The 27,099-nt window shown below is 38.6% G+C and overlaps 1 protein-coding gene across 3 annotated transcripts; it reads right to left on the reverse strand.

Annotated features, from left to right (window-relative positions):
• Positions 1–322: 322 nt before the first annotated feature.
• SLC7A2 (solute carrier family 7 member 2) lies at positions 323–25,809 on the reverse strand. Of its 3 annotated transcripts, none has more exons than XM_075708992.1 (12): positions 25,708–25,809; positions 17,926–18,316; positions 16,522–16,677; positions 11,919–12,084; positions 11,221–11,357; positions 10,317–10,539; positions 7,640–7,779; positions 4,093–4,195; positions 2,660–2,865; positions 2,186–2,352; positions 1,107–1,215; positions 323–510 (listed from the first exon to the last, which is right to left on the reverse strand). In XM_075708992.1, exons 2-12 carry the CDS (start codon positions 18,299–18,301, stop codon positions 323–325), a joined length of 1,971 nt encoding a protein of 656 aa, XP_075565107.1. In that variant the 5' UTR covers positions 18,302–18,316; positions 25,708–25,809. The 3 variants fall into 3 exon arrangements, with proteins under 3 accessions (XP_075565107.1, XP_075565108.1, XP_075565106.1); XM_075708993.1 differs by lacking the exon at positions 25,708–25,809 and adding an exon at positions 20,892–20,901 and having other exon boundaries at positions 17,926–18,339; XM_075708991.1 differs by lacking the exons at positions 7,640–7,779; positions 25,708–25,809 and adding an exon at positions 7,106–7,242 and having other exon boundaries at positions 17,926–18,301.
• Between the last annotated feature and the right edge of the window lie 1,290 nt (positions 25,810–27,099).

A 27,099-nucleotide genomic window follows, 5' to 3' on the forward strand; every position in this document is an offset into this window, starting at 1 on the left:
GTCAAATATTCAGAACTTGCAGGCAGTTCTAAAATTCTTCATATTTTGTGATTGCCAGTGATTTTGGATGACAGTTCAAACAATGCATCCAAATTTTTGCGTGCCAAAGGGTACTTCTCTTGTTTGTTTTTTAATTTTAATATTAATCTCCATGCTGACAGTTCTGAAATGACAAAGATGGATTAGCAGCTTGTCCAAAATATCAGCCAGGCCTTGTAGTAAACACTTTCAAGAAGCACAGTGTTGGCAGAAAGCTTTTGAAATTTCAGTCTGCAAGTAAACTGTCAATTAAAGGTTTAAAAGACTGTTATGTTTGCATAGATTAACATTCACTTGTCCTCTCACGTGCAAGAAATTGATCACTTTCATTTGCATTTTCAGGTTCATCCACTTCTTCCACAGGGTTCTTTTCTTGCAACCCACTATTTTCTGAACAAGAATCGTCATCTCCATTGCTATGATGACCTTCAAGACTGTGTCTGATGCCATAAGCAAAGTAAATAAGTAAGCCTTCCAAAAGGGGAAAAAAAAAAGTTAATAGGGTTTTTAGGCAAGTAGTGTATTAAAGAGTAGTTAGTTATTACTCTCTGGCTGAACATATTTTCCAAAACAAGTTTCTTCTTCAGGTATCTGAATCAGAGCTCATGTTTCAGGTCTTCCTTGTTTCTACGGAAATTCCAGTGCTTCATTTTTGCATAGTTAAATGCTCTAATAGGTCATGGAAACTACTATCTCTAATTTATGTCTAGGTGGAATTAATACAATTTTCCATATCTTAAAGGAGAATGACTGATATAAAGAGAAGAAACCTGTTACAAACAGGTCGTGCACAATTTTAGCTATACTTACTAGGAAAAAAAATTGTGGCTTATTGGAATTAGTCCTATAACTTTAATTTTTCCTATTACCTCAAAACCGTATTTACAATTTTGACTGCATATCAATATCCCTTCTGAAGCATGCTCTTATTTTGATCAGACATATCAGCTGACTTTTATTAAAACACAGACTTTTTTTTAATATTTAAGGGAAGAAAATCAAATTTTCTAAGATGGGATTCATGAGTCCTAACATAAGCGTTGATTGAAATGAACAGAAGTACCTACCAAGTGCCATCCAGAAGCTAAATCTGATCCAAGTGTCTCCACTTAATTGTACCATCAAGTAAATATTTACCAGGATACTGAATGATGGCAAAAATGGCAATAGGGGAACCTAAAAGGAAACATTTAATGCATTTGTATTAAGTATATTTTCTTGCATGTCAGACTTCAGTTATAAAACACAAACTAGAGGTGACACATCTAATCATTAAAAAAGAATTGAAAAAAGTTTTTTATTAGAATATAGTGAAATTTTCTTTTTCACTGGGTTTAACCACCAGTTTCTACATATCTTAAACTTTTAAAATATGTTATGTTTACTATATATTCTCTAAGGCTGTGTAGAAAAACTTTGCAGTTTGTGCTGAACATATACTAATGAATTCCTGTATCTATAGCTGAAAAATATTATATATTTTTATATATCTCTTCTTTCTGAAATGCCCCCCCAACTCCACCAGATTGCTTGACCTTCATCACTATACTTCACTATTTCCATTAAATACTCCATTAAGTAACTGATCTTAGCACATAAGTGAAAGAACAGAATGAAAGGATTATACTCTGGGAGGTACGAACTGTATTGTGTCCAAAGCATTACACACAACACAGACAAGTGACTGTATACTAATCAGTTTCTGAATCGTTTTCCAGTTTCTAAATGCTTAAATTGAGGTCTAAAATTACTTGGGTCTCAGCAAGGTGGACTTTGAGGGTGCGCCTGAAGGTGCGCCTGTGTTGCCAGATCCACTAGTTGTAATAGCAGCTGCTCACACCAACATGAGTGGTACAGCCATTTTCTGCAGCCACGCTCCTGTGCATGTCACACATTGTGTCTGTGGGCAATGAAATGCTTCCTCTAGTCCTGGAGAAGATTGGGACTGGACTGCGCACGTCGATGACTCAGCCATGAGCATCCACTACCCTTACCTTCACCACAAAACTTGAAATAGTGGCAGTGCAGTAATGAAAGACTACCTGAAAAAGGACCATCTCTCTCTCTCTCTCTCTGCCCCTCTCCCACTTGTTAGAATCCATCCAAACCTCTCATTAGAGAATAACATAGAGGATATGTTATTCACCATAAAGGCCACTTTCTGCTGGTTCTGAGGCTGCCTTTGGATGAGGAGAATGGTAACTATGAAGGATGCCACCAACACAGCAAGAAGGCCAATACTCCAGGGCTCCCAGTTAGCAATGAAATGAATCCCGTAAGTAGTGAGTACACTCAAGCCACAAACCAAGAAAGCTGTGTGAAAAACAAAATGATGGAAATGGGAAAGAGGTCACTTAATCTCTGCATTGAAGAGGACATGACTTAAGAAGTATGCTAACATGTCTTCAGTATGAAATGTTATCATGAAAATGTATAATTAAAGGAAAAAACAGTAGACTACAGATTAGATCCATCAAGAAGTATAAAAGCATTCTGCAGAATGACACATTAATTATGACTGAAAGAAGGCAAGTTATCACTGGATTTTTAATTTTGTCTTTAATAAAATTCCATTGTTTACATTAATGTATTATATGAATTTGGACAGTTGAATACTTACCCAAGAGACCCACTAAAAAGTTAACAGTATATGCAGTCTGCTTGGTAGGTAAACCAGATGGATTAATCAGGGCCTGAAGACTGAAGTGATTCTCTTGTATCATATTTATCTGTGATTCACTTACTGCAGATTCCTTTTCAGATGCAGCCAAAGCTGCTTTTTCTGGAGAATATTTTGGTTGCTCATAGGTTAAACTGGGTTGGTACCTATGCATAAAACAAACAGGATAATAAAAACATTAAGCTTACTCTGAAGCAATATGACTCTGGGAATGTATTTAAATACTAAATTCTTTGCAGAAGACATTTAGGATTTCCCAATTTATAACTGCACTGCAACAGCATATATTATTAGTCATTATCATATATAAATAAACTACGGAAACTCATTTTTTTATTGGGTTTGTTTGGAGATTTTTTTGGGAAGTTTTTTAAGCTATGTGAATGCACCAATGGGTCAGATAAATGATCAGACTCGTATAAAAAGAGGGGACAGGGTCTGGTGGTCAATGGCAGGGAAAGGGTAGGGGAGATTCTTTCAGCAGTGGCAAGTTCATTCTGACTTGCTTCCCATACTGTAAGAGGCCTACTAACTGGCATAAACTGAAATTTTACATCTGCTTTGTTAGACTTTAAGTGTATTTTTAAAAATACATATGTTAAATAAGTCACTGTAGGATAAAATGGTCTTCTCTTTTAAGGTGTAAATTATTGCAACATTGAATTTGAGCTGAATTTAAGCTGTTATACTTTTCAAAGTTAATTAGGTAGCCTTAAGTAATAAAGACTGACTTTTTAAGTTAAAAAGAGGAATACATAATAAAGTGAGCGGTAGCTACCAACATATCAATATTATTCTGTAGCTTTTCAAACAGAACAGATACCAGAGTTTTGCTGACAAGCATTTATAATCTCACTCACTGAGCGAGAATATTTGTGCTCTCTTCTAGGGCTACCACATCTTGAAACACTTGTCTGGCCTTACATTTCTGACTAGGGTAATACAAAGCAGCTGTTTGAACTTGTTCATCCTGTGAACTACCTAGAACATCTACACCTTTCACACATAGCCACAATGTGATAGGCCAGATGTACAGCATAGATTGTATTCATATCAAAATATCATTCACTGAATTTTGGACACAAGCTTACATCTAGTACCTTTGGGACTAATGCTTGGACCAGTGCATCTTCTGGAAAATAAAAGGGTGTAGATTCCATTATGAAGCTTTGACTTGACTAACTGCTATACTGATATGACAATGTATCAGTGTTTTCTCTGCTGGGTCACTGCCTCTTAGTAATTATTTATACATGTACAGCTAAATTTTAAACATTTAGCTATCTAGCAAAAACCATACACTGTAAATGTCACTTCTGTTTACATACTGGCCAACACAACACACCAGAATGGAAAGGGTGGTTTTGACTCACCTAAGAATGAGGACACAGGTTGCCACAAGTGAATAAGCAAGAAGTGTACCAATAGACATCATATCCACTAAAGCCTTTAGGTCAAACATAAATGCCATTATAGCTACAAAAAAAAAAAAAAAAAAAAAAAAAGAAAATGCAAGATTTGTATGGGGCTAACATATTAAGAGCTAAGATATTAAAATCTGTCTGCAGTGTAACTCTACACTGTTTTACTGACAGCAATATGAGTGAAATCATGGTAAGCCTTAAAAACACGTTTTTGAAGTCATCACCAACACTCCCAAACCCAATTCCCTACAGCTGGGAATCTCATTCATATAGATATGCACTGATGAGCTGTACAGTCATGCTGCATCATCAAGCAATTTGTATTGGACTTACTTGGACATAAGTATTGCACATACGGCTTGTTGAATTGGGGCCACATTAAAAGTACATTTTTATAGAATAAGGTTCAGATCCTGCAACAGAATCTCACCAAAGCTGAGAGGATGGCTCCCACTGCAAAACCAGGGAACAATGATCCGACCTGCTAAGCCACCAGTATGTAAAATCTCCGCTGAGCTGAGAAAGAGCTCTATGTAAAGAGGACTTTCAGGAGTTGTCGCAAATAAAATAGTTTTGGGTTTTTTTAAATTGATTATCTTACTAAAAATAAGTTAAGTTCAAGCGGCCTTCAGGTAAGGCCAGCAAACTCTCACAAGAATTAATAATCTTAAGTCACTGAAATCAGAGGCAGAAACTTCCATGATACTGAGAGTAATTACGGCAGTCTTTGTGTTTATAAAAGCTAGTGCCACATTCTTTTGGAGCAGTAATCTCAACACCAAAAGAAACTATTAAATGTAGCCTTTGTACACCATATGTAAATGCACACACAAATTTTTCTATATTCAGAAATACTTTTATATAATATTTATGTTATGTGCTTGTTAATATAATTCTAGACAGGTGTATAAGTGCACAACCACACAAACACACATTCCCCTGGTTTTTGATCCTGAAGAGGAAAGCAAAATGTGATTTTCTGAAAACAAGACTGCTCTGTTACAGAAGTTTTACTTCATCTGCATATCTCCTTTTCCAATGAAAGAAAGAAGGCCATCCCGTTTTCTTTAATGACGGGTGGATGTTCCTAAATCCAAGAAGTCATTTATAGGATAGACTTCTGAATACCTCACTGCTCTGCATGCTCAAAAGAGCATAGGTAAGCAAAAGCTGGGGAAGAGCAGAACCTACTATAACCTCATGTACAGTTGCTTTATTTAATTTTTAATCATAGCTTTGAAAGGCTACTTTGTAGCCCAGAATATTCTTTTGCACTAGAACCAAACTGAAAAATGCCTGCAAGTTTCTGATTAAGAGAAAAAAAGACACAATATTGCTTTTCCACCTCTCTTAATTCTACTCCAATTGTAAGAAACAATGGCAGATAAATTTATGGTGAAGAAACCTTGGACTGACACCAAAACATTTTGCTATGTGGAGAGTTTCACAGTCACAGTTACCACATCTGAAAAGGTAAGTCACAGTAATAACATGTGACAATTGCCTCAGCTGGAGGCTTGAACTGGTAACTTGAAGTAAAGAGGCCAAACATCTGATCTCCTTAACATTTCTTAAAGCTATGAAACTATCCATGCTATGAATGAATAGAAAAGTCAGGTAACATAAACTGTTGCATACATCTGTAACTATTCTGGCAAAGGTATTTATGACCACAAGTTACCAAATATGCATCTTCTTAAAAATAGAAGAAATTACTCCTTCTCCAGCAGTAGACAAAGCTGTCTTCAGGTGAGCTGCTGACACACCAAATTCCCCAAACTCTCTAAAAGCAGCCCAAGTGACGGCTGCTGTGCAGCTACAGTCAGGGCTGTAGAACTGTATCAATCAGTTTACCAGCTGGGTAATATGGTTTTCTTTCTCCTCATCATTACTGTGATCAGAGAAAGATGTTCATTTCATCCCGCATAACTGCACCTCCAAATTATTATAGGGGAATATGACAATATTATAAATGCAAATAATATAAAGTCAAAACAATAAAAGTAATTCTAAGCAATTTATTTGTACTCTGACCAAAGAAAAGAGAATGGATAATAATGCTTCATGTGGGAACTATCCAGACAATGACTGTGCCTTCCCCCACGTTACTGCCAAGTTCCAGTCTTGTGGCATCTGAGGATGACCCTGACTATAAATAATAACATTTTAGTCTCAGTTCTGAACCTTTTATTTAATATCAATTTTAGCCAGGGTTGCTAAATGTTATAAGGCATGTATTTCATATTTGAATTACTTTTAAGACTTATTTATTTGGGTGCAACTACATGTACCTCTGCAAGAGGTATGGATAAAAGTGAAACAGTTGTATGGTAAAAATGTCTCTTTGTGAAACATTAAGAGTTGGCAACAGCTCCCAAAATGCTGCTTTGCTAAAATATATGTGGGCATGTATATGCATACATATATGTGCATACACACATAACCCCCCAACATGCATACATACCCCTCGACCACGATTTGGTAAGCCTATACAAAAACAGAATCCTTTTTCTTTAGAAGAAAATTTCAAAATCTTTGCATTTTACACAAAAGTTCATCCTGCTGCAAATGCAGAAATTTTTTCTCATGTCTCATTATAGAAAATGTGACAGTTATTTTCTCCCCTTAGAGGTGTGATAAATATATAGGTGTACATCAGACAAGGAAACTCTGTAAGTAGAGCATCAGTCTAGGGGACCCAGATTAAGTAACAAGCTTGTTCACAATACAAGAGGCCAATATTAAAAAAAATAATTTTGAATTCTGTGACATTAAGGACATCACCACCACCATGATTGGCATGATCTGGAGTTCTTACACCCTTTGATTACTCAGTAATTTTATTCCCATTGTACATGCAAGGGAAGTTAACAAGCAGCCCTTTTAAAAAATATTAAGTACCATGCACGTGCATAGAGTGTTTAAATCCCAGTTTTAAGTAACACGGGCTTTGAGAGCTTACCAGAGATGACCCCTGCTGTCAAGGTGGCATAAACTGGTGCCTGCCTCTTACTCACTTTGGCAAGAAAACTAAAGAGTAAACCATCGCGTGCCATGGCAAACAGAATTCGGGGCAAAGGGAACATAGAGCCGAGAAGACTAGAACAGAAAAATGTATAGTTCAAATACAGGTTATAAAAAGCACAATGCTTTACTGGTAAACCCAACTACACAAAAAGAAAGCTTGGAAGAGTTAATGGGTTTAGGTTTCATTTTGGTTTAGGCTCTGTGTTGCTGCTCTTGGTTTTTTGTTTGGTTGACTGATGTTCTTGGGTTTGGGTGATTGTTTATTTTGAACCTAGGCTTGCGATTAACCAACAAATACAAAATCTGTAGTAGAGAAGAGTTTTACTGGTAACCTACTTTACCTGACGACAATCAGATTTGATCATTTCAGTCCAAAGCAAATCAAAGCTGCACAACAGTGGTTTATTTCCATATATGCAACGTGTTTAGCAGTGCACCTTTCTTTACAAGCGTCAACTCTTAGTCTCACCTGCTACTGCACCGGACGATAGAGTAGCAACTACTGGGGTCTTCGTTTTGGAACTGATTTGAGCTAGACATTTGAAAAACAACCCATCCTTTGCCATAGCATAGATTACACGTGGCATTGGGAAAATGGATCCAAGAAGACTGAGTAAAAAGCAAACACATGCAACATGGCAAACACAGTTCATGCAGAATCGTATCATGGACAAGATATACAATGTTAATTAATGGCATGTATAGAAACAACATTTATGATTGTAAGACAAAACCAGAAAGACCCATAGCCAAGATACTACAGATCAGACACAAACAGAAATTTCTTTTTCTGTGTAAAGTTGATTGATTTTTCTTTTTTAATTAATTTAGGTAATGGAATTGCTTCATCAGAGAGAATTCAGATTAGCAAATTAACTCTTGCCATCACTGTAGTTCTTGGGTATTAGTGGACCAGAAGCATGTTCCAGGTCACACTAACTATGCAATTAAGCTTTAGTATTCCTAGAGAAAGTCTGTCAGTCAGCAACAGCAAACCAATAAGTATTAGCAGCATCTCTTACACTCTACATTTCCATGCGAGGCTGCTGATTAACAGTAATTCAAAGCAAGCACCATATAGTTATACTTGGGCGCACTGTTTCTTTTGATTAAAGCACTTCTAGCCAAGCTTCATTAAGATTGTTTCTTTTTTTTTGGAAGAAGTAAAGCTAATTAATTTAGATTTGTTACTAGCAGAACACAGAAAGCTTTTAAACTTTTGGTAACTCAAAGCTTTTTTTAAACATACTTCTTAAATTATGTGGTTTCTTTCCCTCAAACCAAAATAATTGTAATTAAGAAAACCAAAAACATTGAAAGGATGAAAGGCAAAATAATAGCCAGTATAACCTCTGCAGCAAGCACACTAGTTTTTAACCAGGTGAATGGTTGCCTTTCTTACTTCAGGGAATCAACTATCACTTACAGAAGGCACAGCTTTTACATACCACAGATGCTAAGTACCTCCAGTAATGCTCGTGAGACACAAGCATTGTTAGACACATGAGATAAGTTTCATTGCACGTGAACCGATTTTGGTGTATGAATGTCCCTTCCAAAAAAGAACGTTTCCTAAATCAGGGTGATAACTGATTTTTCACATAAGGATACTGTTAAAATCCACTGCCAAGTTTTTTGCTGTTGTGGCTTTGTAAAACTTATTTATCCTACCCTACATACACATAAATACCAGAAATATTAACAAACATCTTTACCCTGAGGAAATAAGTTCATGACATAACACAGTAAGAGGTAATTATATGGACCAAAAGCAATGATCCCAATTTTTCTTAATTATACCTCTAAACTGAGGAATATGAAATACAATTTCCTTTGTTTTGTTCTAAACTGACATCAGTCAACAGACTGAAAGATCAACCTCTCCATATGAGCAAATATAATTCTTCAGAATACGCTGGCAAAAGACACCAGCAGTTCAAATTTCTGAAAAAGGGTTTTACCACCTCAGTTAATTTTGTTTTCCGGTATTAATTTCTTTAGGCTAATTTCTGCTTATATATCACTTTTACTCTTTATCAATATAGAGGACAAATTCAGTAAAACCCTCCAAAATGAGGGGACCATGACAACTAGATAGAAAATAACTATAATCCCAGAATGAACAGTATGACTATGACATTATTCAGTCAGCCCTACAATTCTGTTAACATCATTCCAGAACTATTTCCTTTTTCTATCCCCTTCTACATCAAAATACTCCTTTCCTTTAAATCATCCACAGTCAGCGTGCTCATCTTCTTCAGACTAATGCTTACAGGGTTATCTCAGAGTACTGTTAGCATTAGTGCTTAAAGAGGCATGTCGTTTTCCTTTGTGGAAAGGCAGCCGGTATTCTTGCCACTGAAGCTCACATAAATTACTCCTTACCTACATAAATGCAGGTAGAAGATTGGCATCTGCATTTTTCTATCCCTAAATTCAAGTATCAAGCAATGTTCTATTCTGTGAAAGTGTTTATACCACATTACAATTGGGGTGTAATATATATGAACACATACTAATACATCTCATGCCCTCCCTGATCTTTTTAATCAAAATGACACATTAAGTTAAGGTTACAGCCGCAGTTTCACAAAGGGGAATAAATTATCATATTTTCATAGCTATAATATACATCTCAAATACCCCCACAGAAACCACAGGGAGGGATGATGCCAGAAGACAGACTGGCTACTGAAGGAAAACAGAGACAGGCAACGAAGATGAGGAGTGGAGCTAATTAATCATCTCTTCAATTTTGCCTGCAAATATACAGAGCCCATAAAGCTGCTGAGTCATTGGGAGTGGAAGAAGCAAGAAAGGACAAAATGGGTGAGGTTTATTTTATCAGTTAATAAAGATAACTTGCAGGTCATATGTCTGAAAATATATATTTTAATAAAAAACTTTTGGGTAATAAGCCAAACAGGTAAAGTTCAATAACAGTACAGTTTAAAAAAGGAACTTAAATTAATCCACCTACTGTGATCACCACGTGCTTAAGTCTAAAACATGCTTAAAATACTTATTGCTAATCCTTTGCATGAACTGAGCCTTCAAAATGAATGCATGAACATATATTTAAATATATATAATATGTTATCCATCAGCTTTTCCCAATAAAATCAGTATTTCAATGTCTTTACCTTGTGGACAAAGCGCAGAGGGATCCCACTGCTACAACATATTTCGCAGGATCCCATCCAACATATGCAAATGCTACCGGCAGAGGACTTTTCTCATCTAGTAGGTAGTATGGCATCATAAGTGTCAGTGCAGCTGAAACCCCAAAATAGGCCATGAAGCAGACAAGCAGGGACACCACAATTCCTATGGGTATGGCTTTCTGAGGATTCTTGACCTCTTCTCCTGAAAAAAGGAAAAAAAATGCCCCACCAAAAATTCTTACTCATTTCCACCTTCAGCTTTAAAAGATGACATCAAAGACAAATCATTTGTTAATCTAAACCATGGGAATCATATTTGTAATAGAAGTTCTAAAAATCTGTATAAAATAAGCTTAGTCACACAGAACAAAACTCAGTATTTTCTTGCCAGAAATAGCATTAAAAAATAGAGGTAAACTAAAGGACATAAAATACATTCTATATTTAGAGTACTCAAAGCCCATAATTTCTAGTTATTTACCTACAATTTATAAGTTTAATGTACTCATTCCCTATCAGCCATATACAAACCAGCCCTTAGGAGAGATACCTCATCTCAGAGAACTGTAAAAGTGAGCAGGAGATTAACGTGATTTGGGCAGAAAAAATTTGTATACTAAGCACTTCCCAGACTTAGAAGACAACAATTAATTTCTTTAGAACAGGAATAAAATAAGTACAATCTCCTCCTTCCTCCCAAAATGATAGCCACATTCAGGAACGAACTCAGACTCATTTTACATGGACTGAAGGAGGTTTAGGAGAAAGCAAAGGAAGAACAGCAGACATATTGTTATGTTGTTTCTGTGGGTATTTTTTACCAAAAAAAGCATGTTATACATATGTACTTACACATATATACACACACATATAAATACTATACCAGTTGTTGCAATGCAGTCAAATCCAACAAAAGCATAAAAACAGGTTGCAGCACCAGCCAATGTTCCTGTGAAACCATATGGCATAAAGCCACCACTCCCATATATACTTGTCACATTCTCACAGGATAAGCAATTCCTATAAAGAACAAAAATACAGCAGAAAAATAATTTTTTTTTTTTATTAGTGGAAGGACAAACACATGCATGCTTCTCCCCTACTACTCTGGAAAAACACGTTAAAATGCTCTTGTCAAGACAGAGTTCTGCTTTACAAAGCTGCATGAAAAGACATTTTTATGTCGAAGCTTGTAAAAAAGACAAAAATAACAATAAATGGAAGAATATCTGAACCAACTAACTATCATCTTACTCACTTTGCAGTTTATGGGAAAACATATTAAAACACTAATGATATAGGCAGCTCCTGATGTCATACTCACATACTGCCGTTAATACATGACTTAAGGACAAGAAGCCAGTAACCTCTCAAATGGCTACAAAGAAGAGTATTGAAATAATTTTTTTTTTTAAGGAAACTACAAACAAGGAAATAAAAACCAATTTTTAAGGGAATAAAAAGTTTATCATTCCCAGTGACAGAGCTATGAGTTGATACAATACCTACAATACCACAAAAACAAGTATAACAGAAAATTGCTTGGTATATGAGCAAGTAAATTGATTAAAAAAAATATACTCTGTTATTGCAGTAAGGTTTAGGAGGTATTCTTCACTTATTTTCCAGTTGTCAGCATCTCCTTTCACAAAACCAGAAATCATAACGAAGAGTAGGACCAAGATGTTAATAGCAGTGAAAATTTTATTCACCCATGCAGATTCTTTTACTCCAAAAGATAAAAGACCTATAAAATAAAAATATTTTATAGATGTGAATGGTCCCTTAAACTAATAAAATGGCATTTTAAAGAAGATATACATACAAATACTATGAATAATACTAAAAAACCAGCACTAGATTTCATACTTTTAAAAAGCAGTAGCACAAATTTACTGGACTCTGACAGCATAACAATAGGCAAGTATATCAGAAACCACAAAACAGAAAGCTTCTTTAATTGTATTCTTTAAGTGTTTAAAAGTACTTTGAGCAATTATTACTTTTCTGACATTCCAATTTATATCTCTATTTTACGCGGTGGAGCAAAAATAGGTACAAGAACTCTACGCTTAGTAAAAGCAGATTGGTAGAATCTATTCCTTATTCCTTACAGAACAATTACTCATTACATTAATAAAATAATCAAAATTATTAGATTAATAATGTAATCTATTCAAGCTAAGTTTTTAAGACAATTCGATCAGAGTAAGAGTCCCATTTTCCATTAATAAAATCTTTAAAAGAAATGCATGCCTCCTGTTCATAAACACCAATTCATAGACATTCTAGAAAAAAGTCTGATACAAAATACACATGCCTTACATTGCAGAGTAGTGCATTTAAACAATCTGAAACTTATTCCATCAGGATCCTACTGTGTCATTAGAATTGTAACAACTGTAAGCGTACTAACAGTTTAATGGAAGAGCAGGCAGTAAGCAGATCAGGAAAAATTAAATACATTGGGAAAGCCTCCACAGATTCTTTGCACTCTAAGCATTTCCACTAATATTACATACATGCTTTCCCTCATTATTTAGAGAGTAAGTCTGAAAACTTTAAGCCTCTCAAGATAAAAATTTTCTGACTCCGCTAATGAGACATTTGCTATCTTATCATAACACAGAATTTATCATATGAGCTGCTCAAGTTTTCTTCACCAATGGTATTTTTACTGGAAATAGGTGTATGCTTTCTTTAGCTTAGTTTTTCCCAAGAAGGCAGTGTCTCAATCAGCCTAATGCAGTATGAAACATAGTATGTACATTTTTTAAAGTCCTTTCTGTAGGGAAAAAAAAAAAAACCCAGCAAGCCAGATTTCTGTGGACTTTTCTTTGTACTTAGCACATACCATGTTCTGTAAAACATCATCTGCTACTTCTATGATTCAGCTTTAAGCAGCTCAGAATCCAGTTACTCAGCCTACACAGCCCTGAGCCATCGCCACTGCCCCTCCTCTCAGCAGCACTAAATTCCACCCAGTTAATTCACTGGTTGTTTGGCTGCTTACCACAGAGGCCTGGAGAGGTAATTTGCAGCACAAGCACAAAAGAAGTGAAGAAGGAATGATGGTGAGAATGAAAAGACAGGACAAAAATGAAAACTCAGGAGCAGTGGAGAACCACAGGAGAAACGTTTCATCTTCTATCAAGAATCTCTACTACTGGTGTTAGGAAGCAGCAATTGCAATGGAGAAAACAGATATAAGATGGCAGAATCTACACTAGCATTTTATAGTTTGGTTTGTGGAGTGCCGTGCTTTTCACAAGGTTGTTTTTTAACTCCTTCCATTGGACGAGGTGAAAATGAAAGGTCCATTCCAGCTACACCAAATTCAATCCCATCACTCCTGAAGACATAAGGGTCTTAATTGGTCCTATAGGCAAGTTTGAACCACAAGCCTGGCAAGATGCTGGACTAAACCTTGTCTAGCAGACTCCCTGATCTTCCTAAGTGCAGACACAGGTGCCTCAGCACCAACTGTTAATGCAGATAATTCACAAAGTATGTTCTGTTTGGAAGCATGAAATTCTTCTGAATCTCAAGGCATTTATTTTTAAAAATTCTACAAAATTAATGCATTTAAATAATATTCTACTCTTAAAATTGTACAGTTAACTTTCTCAAGATTCCACTCTACATTTGCTAGTGGCTTACATTAGTCACCATATGACAACCACCTCAAAAATTTTGGGTGAAGTTTCTCAAGTATGGGTGTTGAGTCAGCTTGGGAATACCTACACTGCAATGTGACTCACAGTGTAGGTACAACCTAAATCTTTTAAATAAGGTAGTTCTCAAACATTTTTAAATTAGGGACTTCAGCATCTTACGTATTATTTGTTCTCTGCTTTATTGTAGTAAAACAAACACCAAAAAAGGCAGAAGGAAGAAATTAATTGAATTGAACCTATTTCAGCTTCTGTAAAGCCTTTGACACAGTCCCCCACAACATCCTTCTCTCTAAATTGGGGAGATATGGATTTGATGGCTGGACTGTTCAGTGGATAAGGAATTGACTGGATGTCGCATCCAGAGGGTTGTGGTCAATGGCTCCATATCCAAATGGAGACCGGTGACAAGTGGGGTCCCTCAGGGGTCTGTACTGGGACCAGTGCTGTTTAACATCTTCATCAATGACATAGACAGTGGGATTGAGTGCACCCTCAGCAAGTCTGCAGATGACATCAAGCTGAGTGGTGCGGTTGACACACCAGGAGGCCGAGATGTCATCCAGAGGGACCTGGACAAGCTGGAGAGGTGGGCCTGTGTGAACCTCATGAGGTTCAACAAGGCCAAGTGCAAGGTCCTGCACCTGGGTCGGGGCAACCCCCGGTATCAATACAGGCTGGGGAATGAAGGGATTGAGAGAGCCCCACGGAGAAGGACTTGGGGGTACTGGTAGATGAAAAGCTGGACATGAGCCAGCAATGTGCTCTTGCAGCCCAGAAAGCCAACCGTATCCTGGGCTGCATCAAAAGAAGCGTGGCCAGCAGGTCAAGGGAGGTGATTCTGCCCCTCTACTCTGCTCTGGTGAGACCTCACCTGCAGTACTGCATCCAGCTCTGGAGCCCTCAGCACAAGAAGGCCATGGACCTGCTGGAACAGGTCCAGAGGAGGGCCACAAAAATGATCCGAGGGCTGGAGCTCCTCTCCTGCGAGGACAGGCTGAGAGAGTTGGGGTTGTTCAGCCTGGAGAAGAAAAGGCTGCGGGGAGACCTTATTGCAGCCTTTCAGTACTTAAAGGGGGCCTACAGGAAGGATGGAGAGAATCTTTTTAGCAAGGCCTGTTGTAACAGGACAAGGAGTAATGGTTTTAAACTAAATGAGGGTAGATTTAGGCTGGATATAAGGAAGAAATTTTTTTACCATGAGGGTGGTGAAGCACTGGCACAGGTTGCCCAGAGAAGTAGTGGAGGCCCCATCCCTAGAAACATTCAAGGTCAGGTTGGCTGGGGCTCTGAGCAACCTGATCTGGTTAAAGCTGTCCCCTCTCACTGCAGGGGGGTTGGGCTAGATGCTCCCTAAAGGTCCCTTCCAACCCAAAGCATTCTATGATTATATGAAGATACAAGCACAGCCGTAAATTAAGGCTTGCTACTGTAGGTACTCATGTTTTTATGTAGAGACCTAATAAAAGCTTAGGATGCACTGGCCACTCATTCTAGCATTAGGAGTTGAATGGAAATTTTTTTCTCAAGTAGTCAGTCCAAATAAAGCACCTCATAACAGAATAAGAGAACAGAATGTTATACCCATCTAACTTAGCAGTTTCACTTTCCAGAGAAAAAAAGCTCCTGCTTTTTTCTGATCTAAAGAGAGACACAACAAATATTTGAGATATAGGTAAGACCTCTACTGAATACTGAAATGCTTCTAGTACTGGCTGAAAACAAACTATACACTTTAGAATACACATACTGCTTCCTTCTCTCCTGGTGGCAGTAAGAATGTTTCCTTGTGGAAAGCAAGTGTTAAATGCAAACATGCAAATAAGTTGCAGTATTTTCGAGCTTTCTAATCCCTCAAAAAGCCGGTGTCAATTTTAGCAATTTAAAAACATGATACATGTAAAGATGTAAAAGAAACAGAACTGAGTGCAGTAGTCATGAAAAGTTCACTCAGGTTTCAAACTGGTCTGTTGGGCCATGCCAGTACCTTGGAGTGCCCTTTAGCTCAAACAAGTTCTAGGCTAGACAACTCTTTTGAAGACTTAAAAAGGGGGGAGTTATTTTATACTGAATAAGTTAACAATTTAGAGGTGAAAACCCCCTTAAAATACCCACTATGTACACAATATGTGATTTAAGGAGAGCACATCACATTACCAAACTACAGAGCTTAACCTCAAATGCTCTGAAAGCATTCACGAGTGATAAAGCCATAAAAACCACACAAAACTGTATAATTTTCTTGTTATCATCAATCTGCATCATGGGTTTTATAAAAAAGTACTGACAAGTGATAATTTCATGTCTCAGCTTCAAAAAAAAAAAAGGGTACACATGAAAATTAGATTATATAAATTTAATTCCCAGAGTCATTGTGTCCATACACACATGCACATTTAAACATTTCAGACATATTTCTGATAAAACACAAACTAGAATTTAGCATTTTTGTCTGTAAGAAACACTCTGACATCACAGCCACCATAAATGAAGCCATATATGTGTCTTACCTGATAAAAGCAATATAAGGAATACAGCAAAGAAATCAGGATACTCTGCTAGCCCAGAGTAATTAATTTTGAAGTAGGTTCCGAAGAAACGACTAATCTGTTTTCCAAGAAGTTCATCAAAGGTGCCACTCCAGGCTCTTGCTACGCTTGATGTACCTTCATAAAACACATGCAAGTTTAGGGTTTTGCATACCTAGAAGGATACAGTTACTTCCACTGAAAACAAATAAAACTAAGCATGTCACTACTTGCATTTTAAAAAGCAGAGCTTGTGTTAAAACAGTGATTTTTTTTGCCAAGAGATTTTAACATTATAGAATTTTTCTGCATCATTAAATGATAACATATTGCTCTACAACTAAAATATATAAATTTGTACCTCATTGATTCCCAAAATATTGCAGAAATTATTTCTGTATCATTTATATTTGATGTCATCCTGGAAGACACTTATTTCTAAAGTTACAATATGGCATACATTAAACAATATAAAGCAATGTAAGAAAGCAGTTTAAGAAAGAACATGAAGGAAAGTTTGTTCACCTGGAAGTAAAGCAACAAAATCACTCGGAAGACCTATATTGCTGGAGGCAGTATTTAAGACTAATACTCTCCTCTGGTAAAGCATGTATGTGGCCACAGCTAAATACAACCTTATTTTTACCACTCTCCTATCATGAAATACACTTCAATACAATACTCAGGCATATTGATTTTGTAGTGAGTTGGGCAGCAGTCCTGTAGTTAGGTATACATATACAGCTAGGCGTGCCTATACACAATATAATGGATGCTTGGAACACATACCTCTGGAAGAAAACATTTTTGAATCAAAAAAGTTGTCTCTGCTGAAGCACTGAAATAGTTATTTGAATATCCGCCATATAAGCATTGATTTTATTCAGATCTGGTCAACTTTGTATTTTATGGGATTACATGATAGGACACCATTTAATTAACATGAGGTTATATTAACAAGTTAGTACTTAAACTTCATGACTTTCTTAAATTGAGATACTATAGTGATGGGGTCCCTGTAAATGTCCTTGCTGTGTATATTTAGAAAAAAATATGCTTATTGATTTTACTGAAATTATTCTTGGTGACCAAAGATGGCAAAGGAATCCTGTTTATTCTTGTGCATCATCACTGAACTGTCTGACACGATTTTCATACAAGTTATTCTGAAGACAGACTGTTTGCAAAAGCATCTTGTACAAAATCTGTTTACAATGGTGATGCACAGGAGGAAATAACTTAATCAAATTACCTTGGTTATTTGATCCCAGCAGGAGTAAAAAGCAATAGTAGCTAAGTACAGAGACAGAAAAGACAGACCCAAATCCCTATCTTGTATCTGCTGTCTCAGAAACCCTCAAGACCTTTGTTTGCTCTTAAGCTTACCTATAATATAGGATAAAATGAGATTCCAACCAGTGATAAAAGCCCACAGTTCACCGACAGTTACGTAAGTATACAAATACGCAGAACCAGTCTTGGGAACGCGAGCACCAAACTCAGCGTAGCAGAGACCTGCCATCACAGATGCCAGCGCAGCAATGAGGAAAGAAACAACGATGCTAGGTCCAGAATCGGATTTGGCTACTTCTCCAGCAAGGACATAAACACCAGCACCAAGGGTACTTCCTACTCCCAGGGCTATAAGGTCCACCGTTGATAAGCATCGGCACAACTTGGAGTCCTCAGGACTTTCACCACTGACATTCTTCTTCCGCACCAGACACTGAACAAAGGACAAAGCTGGTCCACAGGGCAACATGGTGGATGTAGAGCTCTGAAATAATATCATTATAGTACATAAAAGGTAGCATAGATATCGGTGAAAAACAACTAAAGAAACATATTTGCATAAAGAACTTTAATCACACCTACCAATTTATATGTTTACACTCTTCTATAACATTAAATAAGCTGCCATGTGCTTTTTCCCCAGGAAACATACTAGGGATTCAGTATTCCTAATTTTATATTTAGCACTTATTTCCCCAGGAAAAGTTATCCATTATCTTTAGTTTTACTACACTGCTGTAAAAAAGAAATTGTTTACACTTATCTGCTGATGGCCACTTTTTAACCATTTCTAAAACAGAACCAGAACAGGTATCTACTATCTCATATATCATAAGGACTTTTAACATAGGGATCAGCAACCATATAAATCAGGATTTTTAAGATCTAAAACTCCAACACCAAGGCTATAAACACCAAAAGCTTTAAAATACAGCCTTATGACAGAGACAATGCAATCTCCTTTTGCCTTCAAATACATGGCTTTTGCCTTTAGAATTTGCTTCAGTAAAAACCGCTTGAAAGCAGATTAAAACAGTGTTTCTACTCCCTCCTACACCAATGAAGTTTCCCAGAACTAATTATCTTTACAAGAAATCTCGTACAACTCTCCCTGACAATCATCTAACAAAACCTGATGGGATAACTGCTCATCCCATGCCAATCGCAGTTCTTCAATATTCTCAGTGCACGTTGCAGTGTGGGGTGCAATCAGCTCTTGCACACAAGCTCAGATTTTGTGACCATCTAGGTCTTGGAGGCCAGCAGGTGGGCAGTGCTTCTCTGGCCTGTGTTACAGGTGCCTGTGAGGAGGAACAGCAGTGAGCCTGCTTCCCAACTCAGAAAAATGGTAGCTGAGGGTCCAAAGCATTTGCTTGGGAGGCAGGACACAGGCATCCCATATAAAATAATACCTCAAAGAGGCAGCATTAACGTAGAGGTTCTGTCTTACTTTACGTATTTGTTTGCATTGTATTGTTGATGACTAAAAGTTTGGTAAGTATTAAGTGATACCATCTGCCATCTCCCCAAACTGATATTTGTCTTTGCAAGTCATACCATAAATATCTATACTCTGCTCATGATTTATTAAGTGGAACCCTCCTGGGAACTGAGAATCTTTTTCATTTAGACAAATATATTCTGCTGGTAGATTCCTCCCCATCTGTATGTTTCCTAGACCAGTAAAGGGCATTTCTGCTCACAATAATTCAATCCACTAACAGCAATGACTTTGCATCAAGATGGATAGCTCACTTAACAGTGTCTGATCCTAGAACAAAGAATCAGAAGCAAGAGAACTGCCATCCTCATACCACATTGCTTGAAAAAAATCTCCTTGGGTGTGGAAAAAGCGATCTCTGTGCAGAAACATTTTCTCTGTATTCCTGTAATAGCTCCCCAAGTGCACTCAGACATGCCACTTCTGTCTTCAAAGAGCATTCTTAAAAAAAAGGTCTCCAATTTCCTTTCAAGGAAAGGGAACTTGATGAAGGATAGTGAATGGAATTGAATAGCTCTGGGCAGTGATGCTTAATGTGCCATCAGAAAGGTGAGAGCTGCCCCAGGACAGTGGAAGGAGGCAAGATGGGCAAGTTTCCAAAGCTCTGCTGCAATTAGGCAGTCCTTTCAGCCTGCCAGACTCCCAGACTCAAGTATCTGCCCATAGTATGTAGACTATGTACATATGTATGTCCACTGAGGAGATGGAGATAGAATCGTTTAGGTTAGAAAAGACCTTTAAGATCATCCAGTCCAACTATTAACCTAACATTACCAAGTCCACACTAAACCAATTAAGGGTAGACTACGCTAAACCATGTCCCAAAATGCCACATCTACCCGTTTTTTGAACGCTTCCAGGGATGGTGACTCCACCACCTCTCTGGGCAGCCTGTTCCAATGCTTGACTACCCTTTCCATGAAGAAATTTTTTCCTAATATCCAACCTAAACCTCCCCTGGCGCAGCTTGAGCCCATTTCCTCTTGTCCTATCACTAACTACGTGGGAGAAGAGACCAACATCCACCTCACTACAGCCTCCTTTCAGGTAGTTGTAGAGAGCAATAAGGTCTCCCCTCAGCCACCTCTTCTCCACACTAAACAACCCCAGTTCCCTCAGCCGCTCCTCATAAGGCCTGTGCTCCAGACCCTTCACCAGCTTCGTTGCCCTTCTCTGGACATGCTCCAGCACCTCAATGTCTTTCTTGTATTAAGGGGCCCAAAACTGGACACAGTATTCCAGGTGCGGCCTCACCAGCGCCGAGTACAGGGGCACAATCACCTCCCTGCTCCTGCTGGCCACACTATTCCTGATACAAGCCAGGATGCTGTTGGCCTTCTTGGCCACCTGGGCACACTGCTGGCTCATGTTCAGCCGGCTGTCGACCAACACCCCCAGGTCCTTTTCAGCCAGGCAGCTTTCCAGCCACTCTTCCCCCAGCCTGTAGCATTGCATGGGGTTGTTGTGACCCAAGTGCAGGACCTGGCACTTGGCCTTGTTGAATCTCATACAGTTGACCTCGGCCCATCGATCCAGCCTGTCCAGGTCCCTCTGCAGGGACCCTCGAGCAGATCGACACTCCCACCCAGTTTGGTGTCATCTGCAAACTTACTGAGGGTGCACTCAATCCCCTCATCCAGATCATCGATAAAGATATTAAACAAGACTGGCCCCAAAACAGAGCCCTGGGGAACACCGCTTGTGACCAGCCACCAACTGGACTTAACTCCATTCACCACTACTCTCTGGGCTCGGCTACCCAACCAGTTTTTTAGCCAGCGAAGAGTACGCCCGTCCAAGGCATGAGCTGCCAGCTTCCCAAGGAGGATGCTATGGGAGACTGTGTCAAAGACTTTGCTAAAGTCCAGGTAAATGACATCCACAGCCTTTCCTGCATCCACCAGGCGGGTCACCAGGTCATAAAAGGAGATCAGGTTGGTCAAGCAGGACCTGACTTTCATGAACCCATGCTGGCTGGGCCTGATCCCCCAGTTGACATACATCAGCTTCAGAACTAAGATGATGTGCATGCTGGCAGACAGAAGAGATCCCTAAGCTCTTCTGAGGGGAATCAACATTGAACTTTTCAGGCAAAATCCCCTGCTGTAACTCCCGAACTCTTCAGTAAGAGCAGACTTTCTTTGGGCCTCAGGCTGAGGCACTCCACTCCCCCAAAACCAGGTTTGTCTGTCCTGGGCTGTACTTTGACAAGTATTCCCAAGGCCTCTACATTTTTTTCTTCCATAATGGCACTTCTGAAGCTGTAGCAATCACTTAGGATGTTATATTAATATACTCATCAGGCTGTAGCCCATGGCAACAGGCAGCAATGCTCTTGTGACTCTATGCCCTTCCCCTTAGCAACTTCAATGTTGCAGAAATATGTAATATTTTAAGGAATTATTTTCCCCACACCCCAAATGATAGTTCACTTGGTATTTCATTAAGAGGAAAAACTACTCTGGCAGACTTTGTTCTCAGAACACTAAACAGTTTCCAAGACTTTTGTTATTCAAACGGCATCTCAGATTGCTCTCCTCCTTTGCAATTTGGGACAACTCCTGAAGGTTGTAAAGTCATCGAAGCAGTGGCCAAGGGGGTGATATGACAGTTTTCTCTGCTGAGAAGGAATCCTTGTGACAAAATAGGAGGTTTTTTTCTGCTTCTGCTTTCTCTGATTCTTGTGGAGAGGAGGTTGGTTCTTGCTAGCCACAAGCCAGTAAGATGAAACACCTGTTCTGACTCAAACCCACCCTTTCTTCTTTAGCCTTTAAAAACTGGAACACAATCAAAGACAAGGTTCAAGATACACACTTAGTGTCTCTAGAGAAAAAAAAAATCTCATACGCATGAGAAACATATCTTTTTAGGTATATCCATCCTAACATGGGCTTCATGAACACACATCCTTTTACGATGACTACTGCAATCCAGAACATTTTACACTATTTCCTATACTTACTATGCATATACGCATAATAATGTCTGAACACTGCTTCACAACTTCTGTTGCTGTGTACGAAGTGCAGAGCACTACCCCAGACATGGCCCCCTCTCAGATTTGGCCGAGACATCTCAAGACTCCGGTACTGATCGCTTCATACCCGACAGGAAGGTGCAGCAGGAAGAAGCAATAAGCTTATGAGGCTATTTGGTTTCCACACAGGACCAAATGACATAGCTAAGTGGTGACAAAGGGTCTTCAGAAATCACTGACAAGTGTAACCTTTTTCTGAGGTGTCCCTTGTAAGACAGATCCTTCAACACATTACCCACTGCAAGAGAACAACCTGGGCTCTGACTCAGTGCTGACGTGTGGACTCACATGCACAGCTTATCATAACACTGTGGCTGAGCACGGATCACATTCAAATACTAACCTGCAGAAGCAAAGGAGGTAACAGCTGGGTGTGCCTTTTGGTGGCAGCATTATCCTAGATAAGCTTATACTGACTGCAATCACACACTCAAAAAAGGGTCTTATACCTGCGCCGTCATGATTGGGCAAATCTAAGAGTTTCCTTTTCTGTTGATCTTTAGGACAGAGAGGAACATGAAGTAGGGTAACTAAACACAGAAAAAAATGCTCTCTCCTACTTTTTGACCACCAGGTCTCAGTGTTTTCCTAATTGCTCCTTTTTACTTCCTCCTTTCCCGATCGCAGTCTAAGCCTGCCTCATCCTAGCAGACCACTGTGGCCTCTGCTTCCTCTTCATCTCTGCTGCCATGAGCTCCACCAGCACTGGGCCAGGCCCCTGCTGAACATCCTGCACAGCTGATGAGCACTGGCTCTTCTCTGAGCATTCCTGGGGAGGCACACTTGACAGCTTAATGGGGTTTTTGGTAATATATTGGGTAATCAATCAAGAAGGAAGTGAGCTCTCTTAATGCTCTGCTGCTGACAGAGCTCACAGTGCTTCTGAGGCATCTCTGAGGCACCTGCCCTACGTGTCTTAGAGCAAACTTGGCTACCTGCCTGCCTTTGAACAGCATTAGGCACGTAGCCTGAAAGTGCGATCAGTCAGGGTGGGCTGAGTTGTTCATGCAGTTTAATCAGAGTAAAGATTGAATCCTGAGCTTATACAGAGTTTAAGCATAGGAAATCAGCGATAAGAAACCAAAAAGAAAAATGCCCTTGCACTCACCAACAGTGTGAGGTTATTTCTAATTAAGGTGAGGAGCCCAACCTGTTGCTTCTCCCATGCATTCAAACCTGTCCTGGGCTCCACTTCGGTGAAGTCTACTTTACAGAGACATTTGTCACAAGCAAACACCTGTGAAGTCCATTTGTCACTGACCTTGGCATGTTCCTTTTGCTGCGTACAACTGAGGTGGCAGCTCGCTGGGTCACTGCACCTCTAAAATCTCTTTTGGACTAAGTTCTTCTTTAGCTACAGACTACTCTGTTACACAGAATACACCTCCAACAGTCCTCCAAAAAAGGGAGGCCCCAGTTCAACTGCCTTAGGACTTGAGGAGCAATGTTCAGCCCATATTCAAGCCGCCTCCTTCCTTGAACACATTCCCAGAAAGAATCGCAATGCCGTCCACATTGCAGTTTACAGTTTTACCCCTTCAACCACATGCAACAAAGAGACAGGCAGGACAGGAGGACTCAGTTTAGACAGGAGAGGAATTGGACAGATCTATCTAACGGGGCGGGGGGAGGAACCCCCAGAAGCTTCCTCATGTCTAATGGACGTTCATGGTATTTGTCAGAGTACCTGAATAAGCACAGATACTTCTCCAATCCTTTTTGTTCTTTACTGTCTCGGGTTTTTTTTTCTACAGCAGCTGCTGATAGACCCTTCTTAATTTCAGCCTTTCCTGGCCAGCCCTAAACCAGATAATTTACTGCTTGACCACCACACATATGAATGCTAACCCAAGAAGATGAGTTCAGCTTTATAATTCATACCAGCTCTTCCATTCAGGTGGATGATCAGGTACATTTAATGGTCCTCTGTTGTTAGCCCTCTTCCACCAGGAAAAGCGTGGTGTCTAAAAACTTGTAACTACAAACACAATACAAGGGACAAATTCTCCATCTGCAAAGTTTCTATTCATCTTTAAAATTGCCTTGACTGCTTCAGTCATGTAAAATCTACCATTTTTGCAAAGTATTTTCCATGTAAAAATAACATAACAGCCTCCAACCTAAAACCAAAACACAAACAATAGGTGGATATTGGAGCAAAAAAGTAACTTACATCATGTATCACCACACTCTTCCACTAAATAACCTTTTAATTTAGTTACATGTAATAAATGGTTTAAGTTAGTACAAATCAAACCCAAGCTACAGGTGGGAAAATCCAAACTTTTGCTGCAGTTGCCATTCAACTTTTCCTACAAAATTTTCTGTTAAAAGCTCTAATAAAAAAAGATAAAAATCTCATATGGAAAGCAACTGTTATAAAGCAATATAAAAGCTCTGAAAGTTTTAATACTGTTATGGAGATGTATGTTTAAAGATTCCTGAAGCAAAAGTAACTTAAACATATTTTACTTATAAACTATTTTGTTGAAGTAATATTATATAATATACTATAAATTTTAGGTGCAGTAGTTTAACATTTTAAACAGCATACCACTTAGGGAGAAAATACTCCAATAAGTTTGTAACATATAATATTCAATATTGTTTCCATATTGAAAATGGGAAAATACAAATATATACTAATAGTATACAGATTAATTTAGTCTTCCTTCCTTCAGCCTCATTTTCCTGAAAAAAAACCTGTAAAAGTTTACATTTTATATTTTCCATCTGTGGAAGTTATGAGAAAATTTTTGTTTGTTCTTAAGTACATTTAGCCTTATTCAAAATTTTAGTATTGGATTGATTAGAGCTAATGCAATAATATATGAAAGTAAAAGAATTCAGAGATGAAGCAAAACTAGGTATAGTCTATGATTTGTGTGTGTGAGTACACACATACACAGACAATACATGATATTGCTGCGAGTGTCCCAAAAGTTGATGTTGTACTCAAGACTTTCACAAAACTCCTAATGTCTTGGAATATTCAGAGTAGTGTATTTAAATAATACTTAAAGCCCTAAAACTGGAAAGCAGCACCTGTAACAGAAGTCTAATATGTATAAAATGGAAAAATGAAAGCTCTGTCATCCAAAAGCAGAAACCCCTTCCAGTCAGCCTGGGAAGAAAAACATAAATTGCATCTTCTATATATTAACACTGTTGTTTGCACTTTGTCAGAGACACAATAAAGTTTTAACATAAACTAAATGTAATACTGCATACCACAGCTCTGGCTACTCAAAAAGCACATATGTTAAAGGCAAAGGTTCCTATGATAAGCTACATTGCTTTCAGATTACTTCTTTCAGCAGTAAACTTCATTACAAACCTGATTCAGAGCAACTTCTGCTGAGCAAACTTCTGCTCCTCTTGCCCAGTCCTGAACTTCTGCCGTCTTAAATGGAAGAATAATGACTGAAAGTTATTTTATTAAAATATTACTTTAAAAGCCAGCTGTAGGTGGTGTGGGAGCTGTTGGTTGGTGCTAAGGGGGTGGAGGCTCGGCAGCCCAGGTGATTGGAGGGCTGCGAGCCGGCCAGCTGTTTGCCCAGCTAAGGTGGGGAGAAAGGGAGAAAGTCTTGCTGCTGTTCAGATAAATCACACCCACTCTCTCATGACACAAAATCCAACTGGAATGCCGTTTTCTACTTTTAAACACACTTATCTGCTTGCATATAAAATGCACGCTGTTGTGAGGGTACCCACCACACCCCACACCCCACCAGGGACTCCTTTTACACATCCTGAAGAAAAAGCCAAAATGTGGATGTCAAACTTGGTCTCCCACTGTGAAAGCAAAGTCTTCCCAGCTTTTGCGTTCACTCCCCTTGTAAAAAATAAAGTGGCTTTGAAGCATATTGAAGGATACTTTGCAACACTTTGAGACCTGAATACAATACTCGAGCATGAAAACTGCTTTTGCTGAGTAAGTTTTAGAAGAATATAAATAATTTGAAAGGTATTGCTGTGGCTAGAAACAACACAGAAGAGAGTACATTTACAGAGTCTGGTTAGAGCCCATTCTGTTGAACTGGGGTAGAGGCACTGTATATCTTGTTCTCCTTTATACGGCTTGCAATGTAAAAATGCTGAAGACTGGAATTAGAACAGTCCAAATATTCCTGTGACACAACCAATAAATAACCCTCAGTTTCTTAAAAATTAGTTTTCAGAATAAACCAAACCCCAATGGATAATATACAGCTGTATTTTTATTACTTCCAATGGCAGACAACCCCACCCCAAACATGTAGTAACATTTCCAGTCAACATTATTCACAGCATATTGTTTCCCTTAAAACACTTGGGTTTCAATATCTCTCTTTTTCTTCAGAGAACACGGACAACATGAGTCTTGCTGAGAAAAGCCCTATGCTTTTCATCATTAAAAAAAGTCTTTCCTAAGAAAATACGGAGAAAAACACATGTACTGTGGCAGCCCCCTGCAACTTGCTCTCAGCTTTTAGTTTTCCCTGAGTGTAAAGTCTGGCAGTGCTGCAGGAGCACAGAAGGCTCCTCGTCTTTCCCTCATGGAAAGTCCTGCTTCCTGCAGCCACATGCAAGGGATGAAGACAACCTTTCCTCAGGTCTCCCAGATCCAAGAAGAAATGCCTTCAAGAAGAGTGTGCTCCACGGAGGTGGGCCGAATTTCAAGACCATGAGTCCAGATATTATTTCTTACATTATCCAAGGCTATTCTTTCCTTAAAGTGCAAAAATGT

This window comes from Pelecanus crispus, chromosome 4, assembly GCF_030463565.1.
Source record: "Pelecanus crispus isolate bPelCri1 chromosome 4, bPelCri1.pri, whole genome shotgun sequence".
Lineage (NCBI taxonomy): Eukaryota > Metazoa > Chordata > Aves > Pelecaniformes > Pelecanidae > Pelecanus > Pelecanus crispus.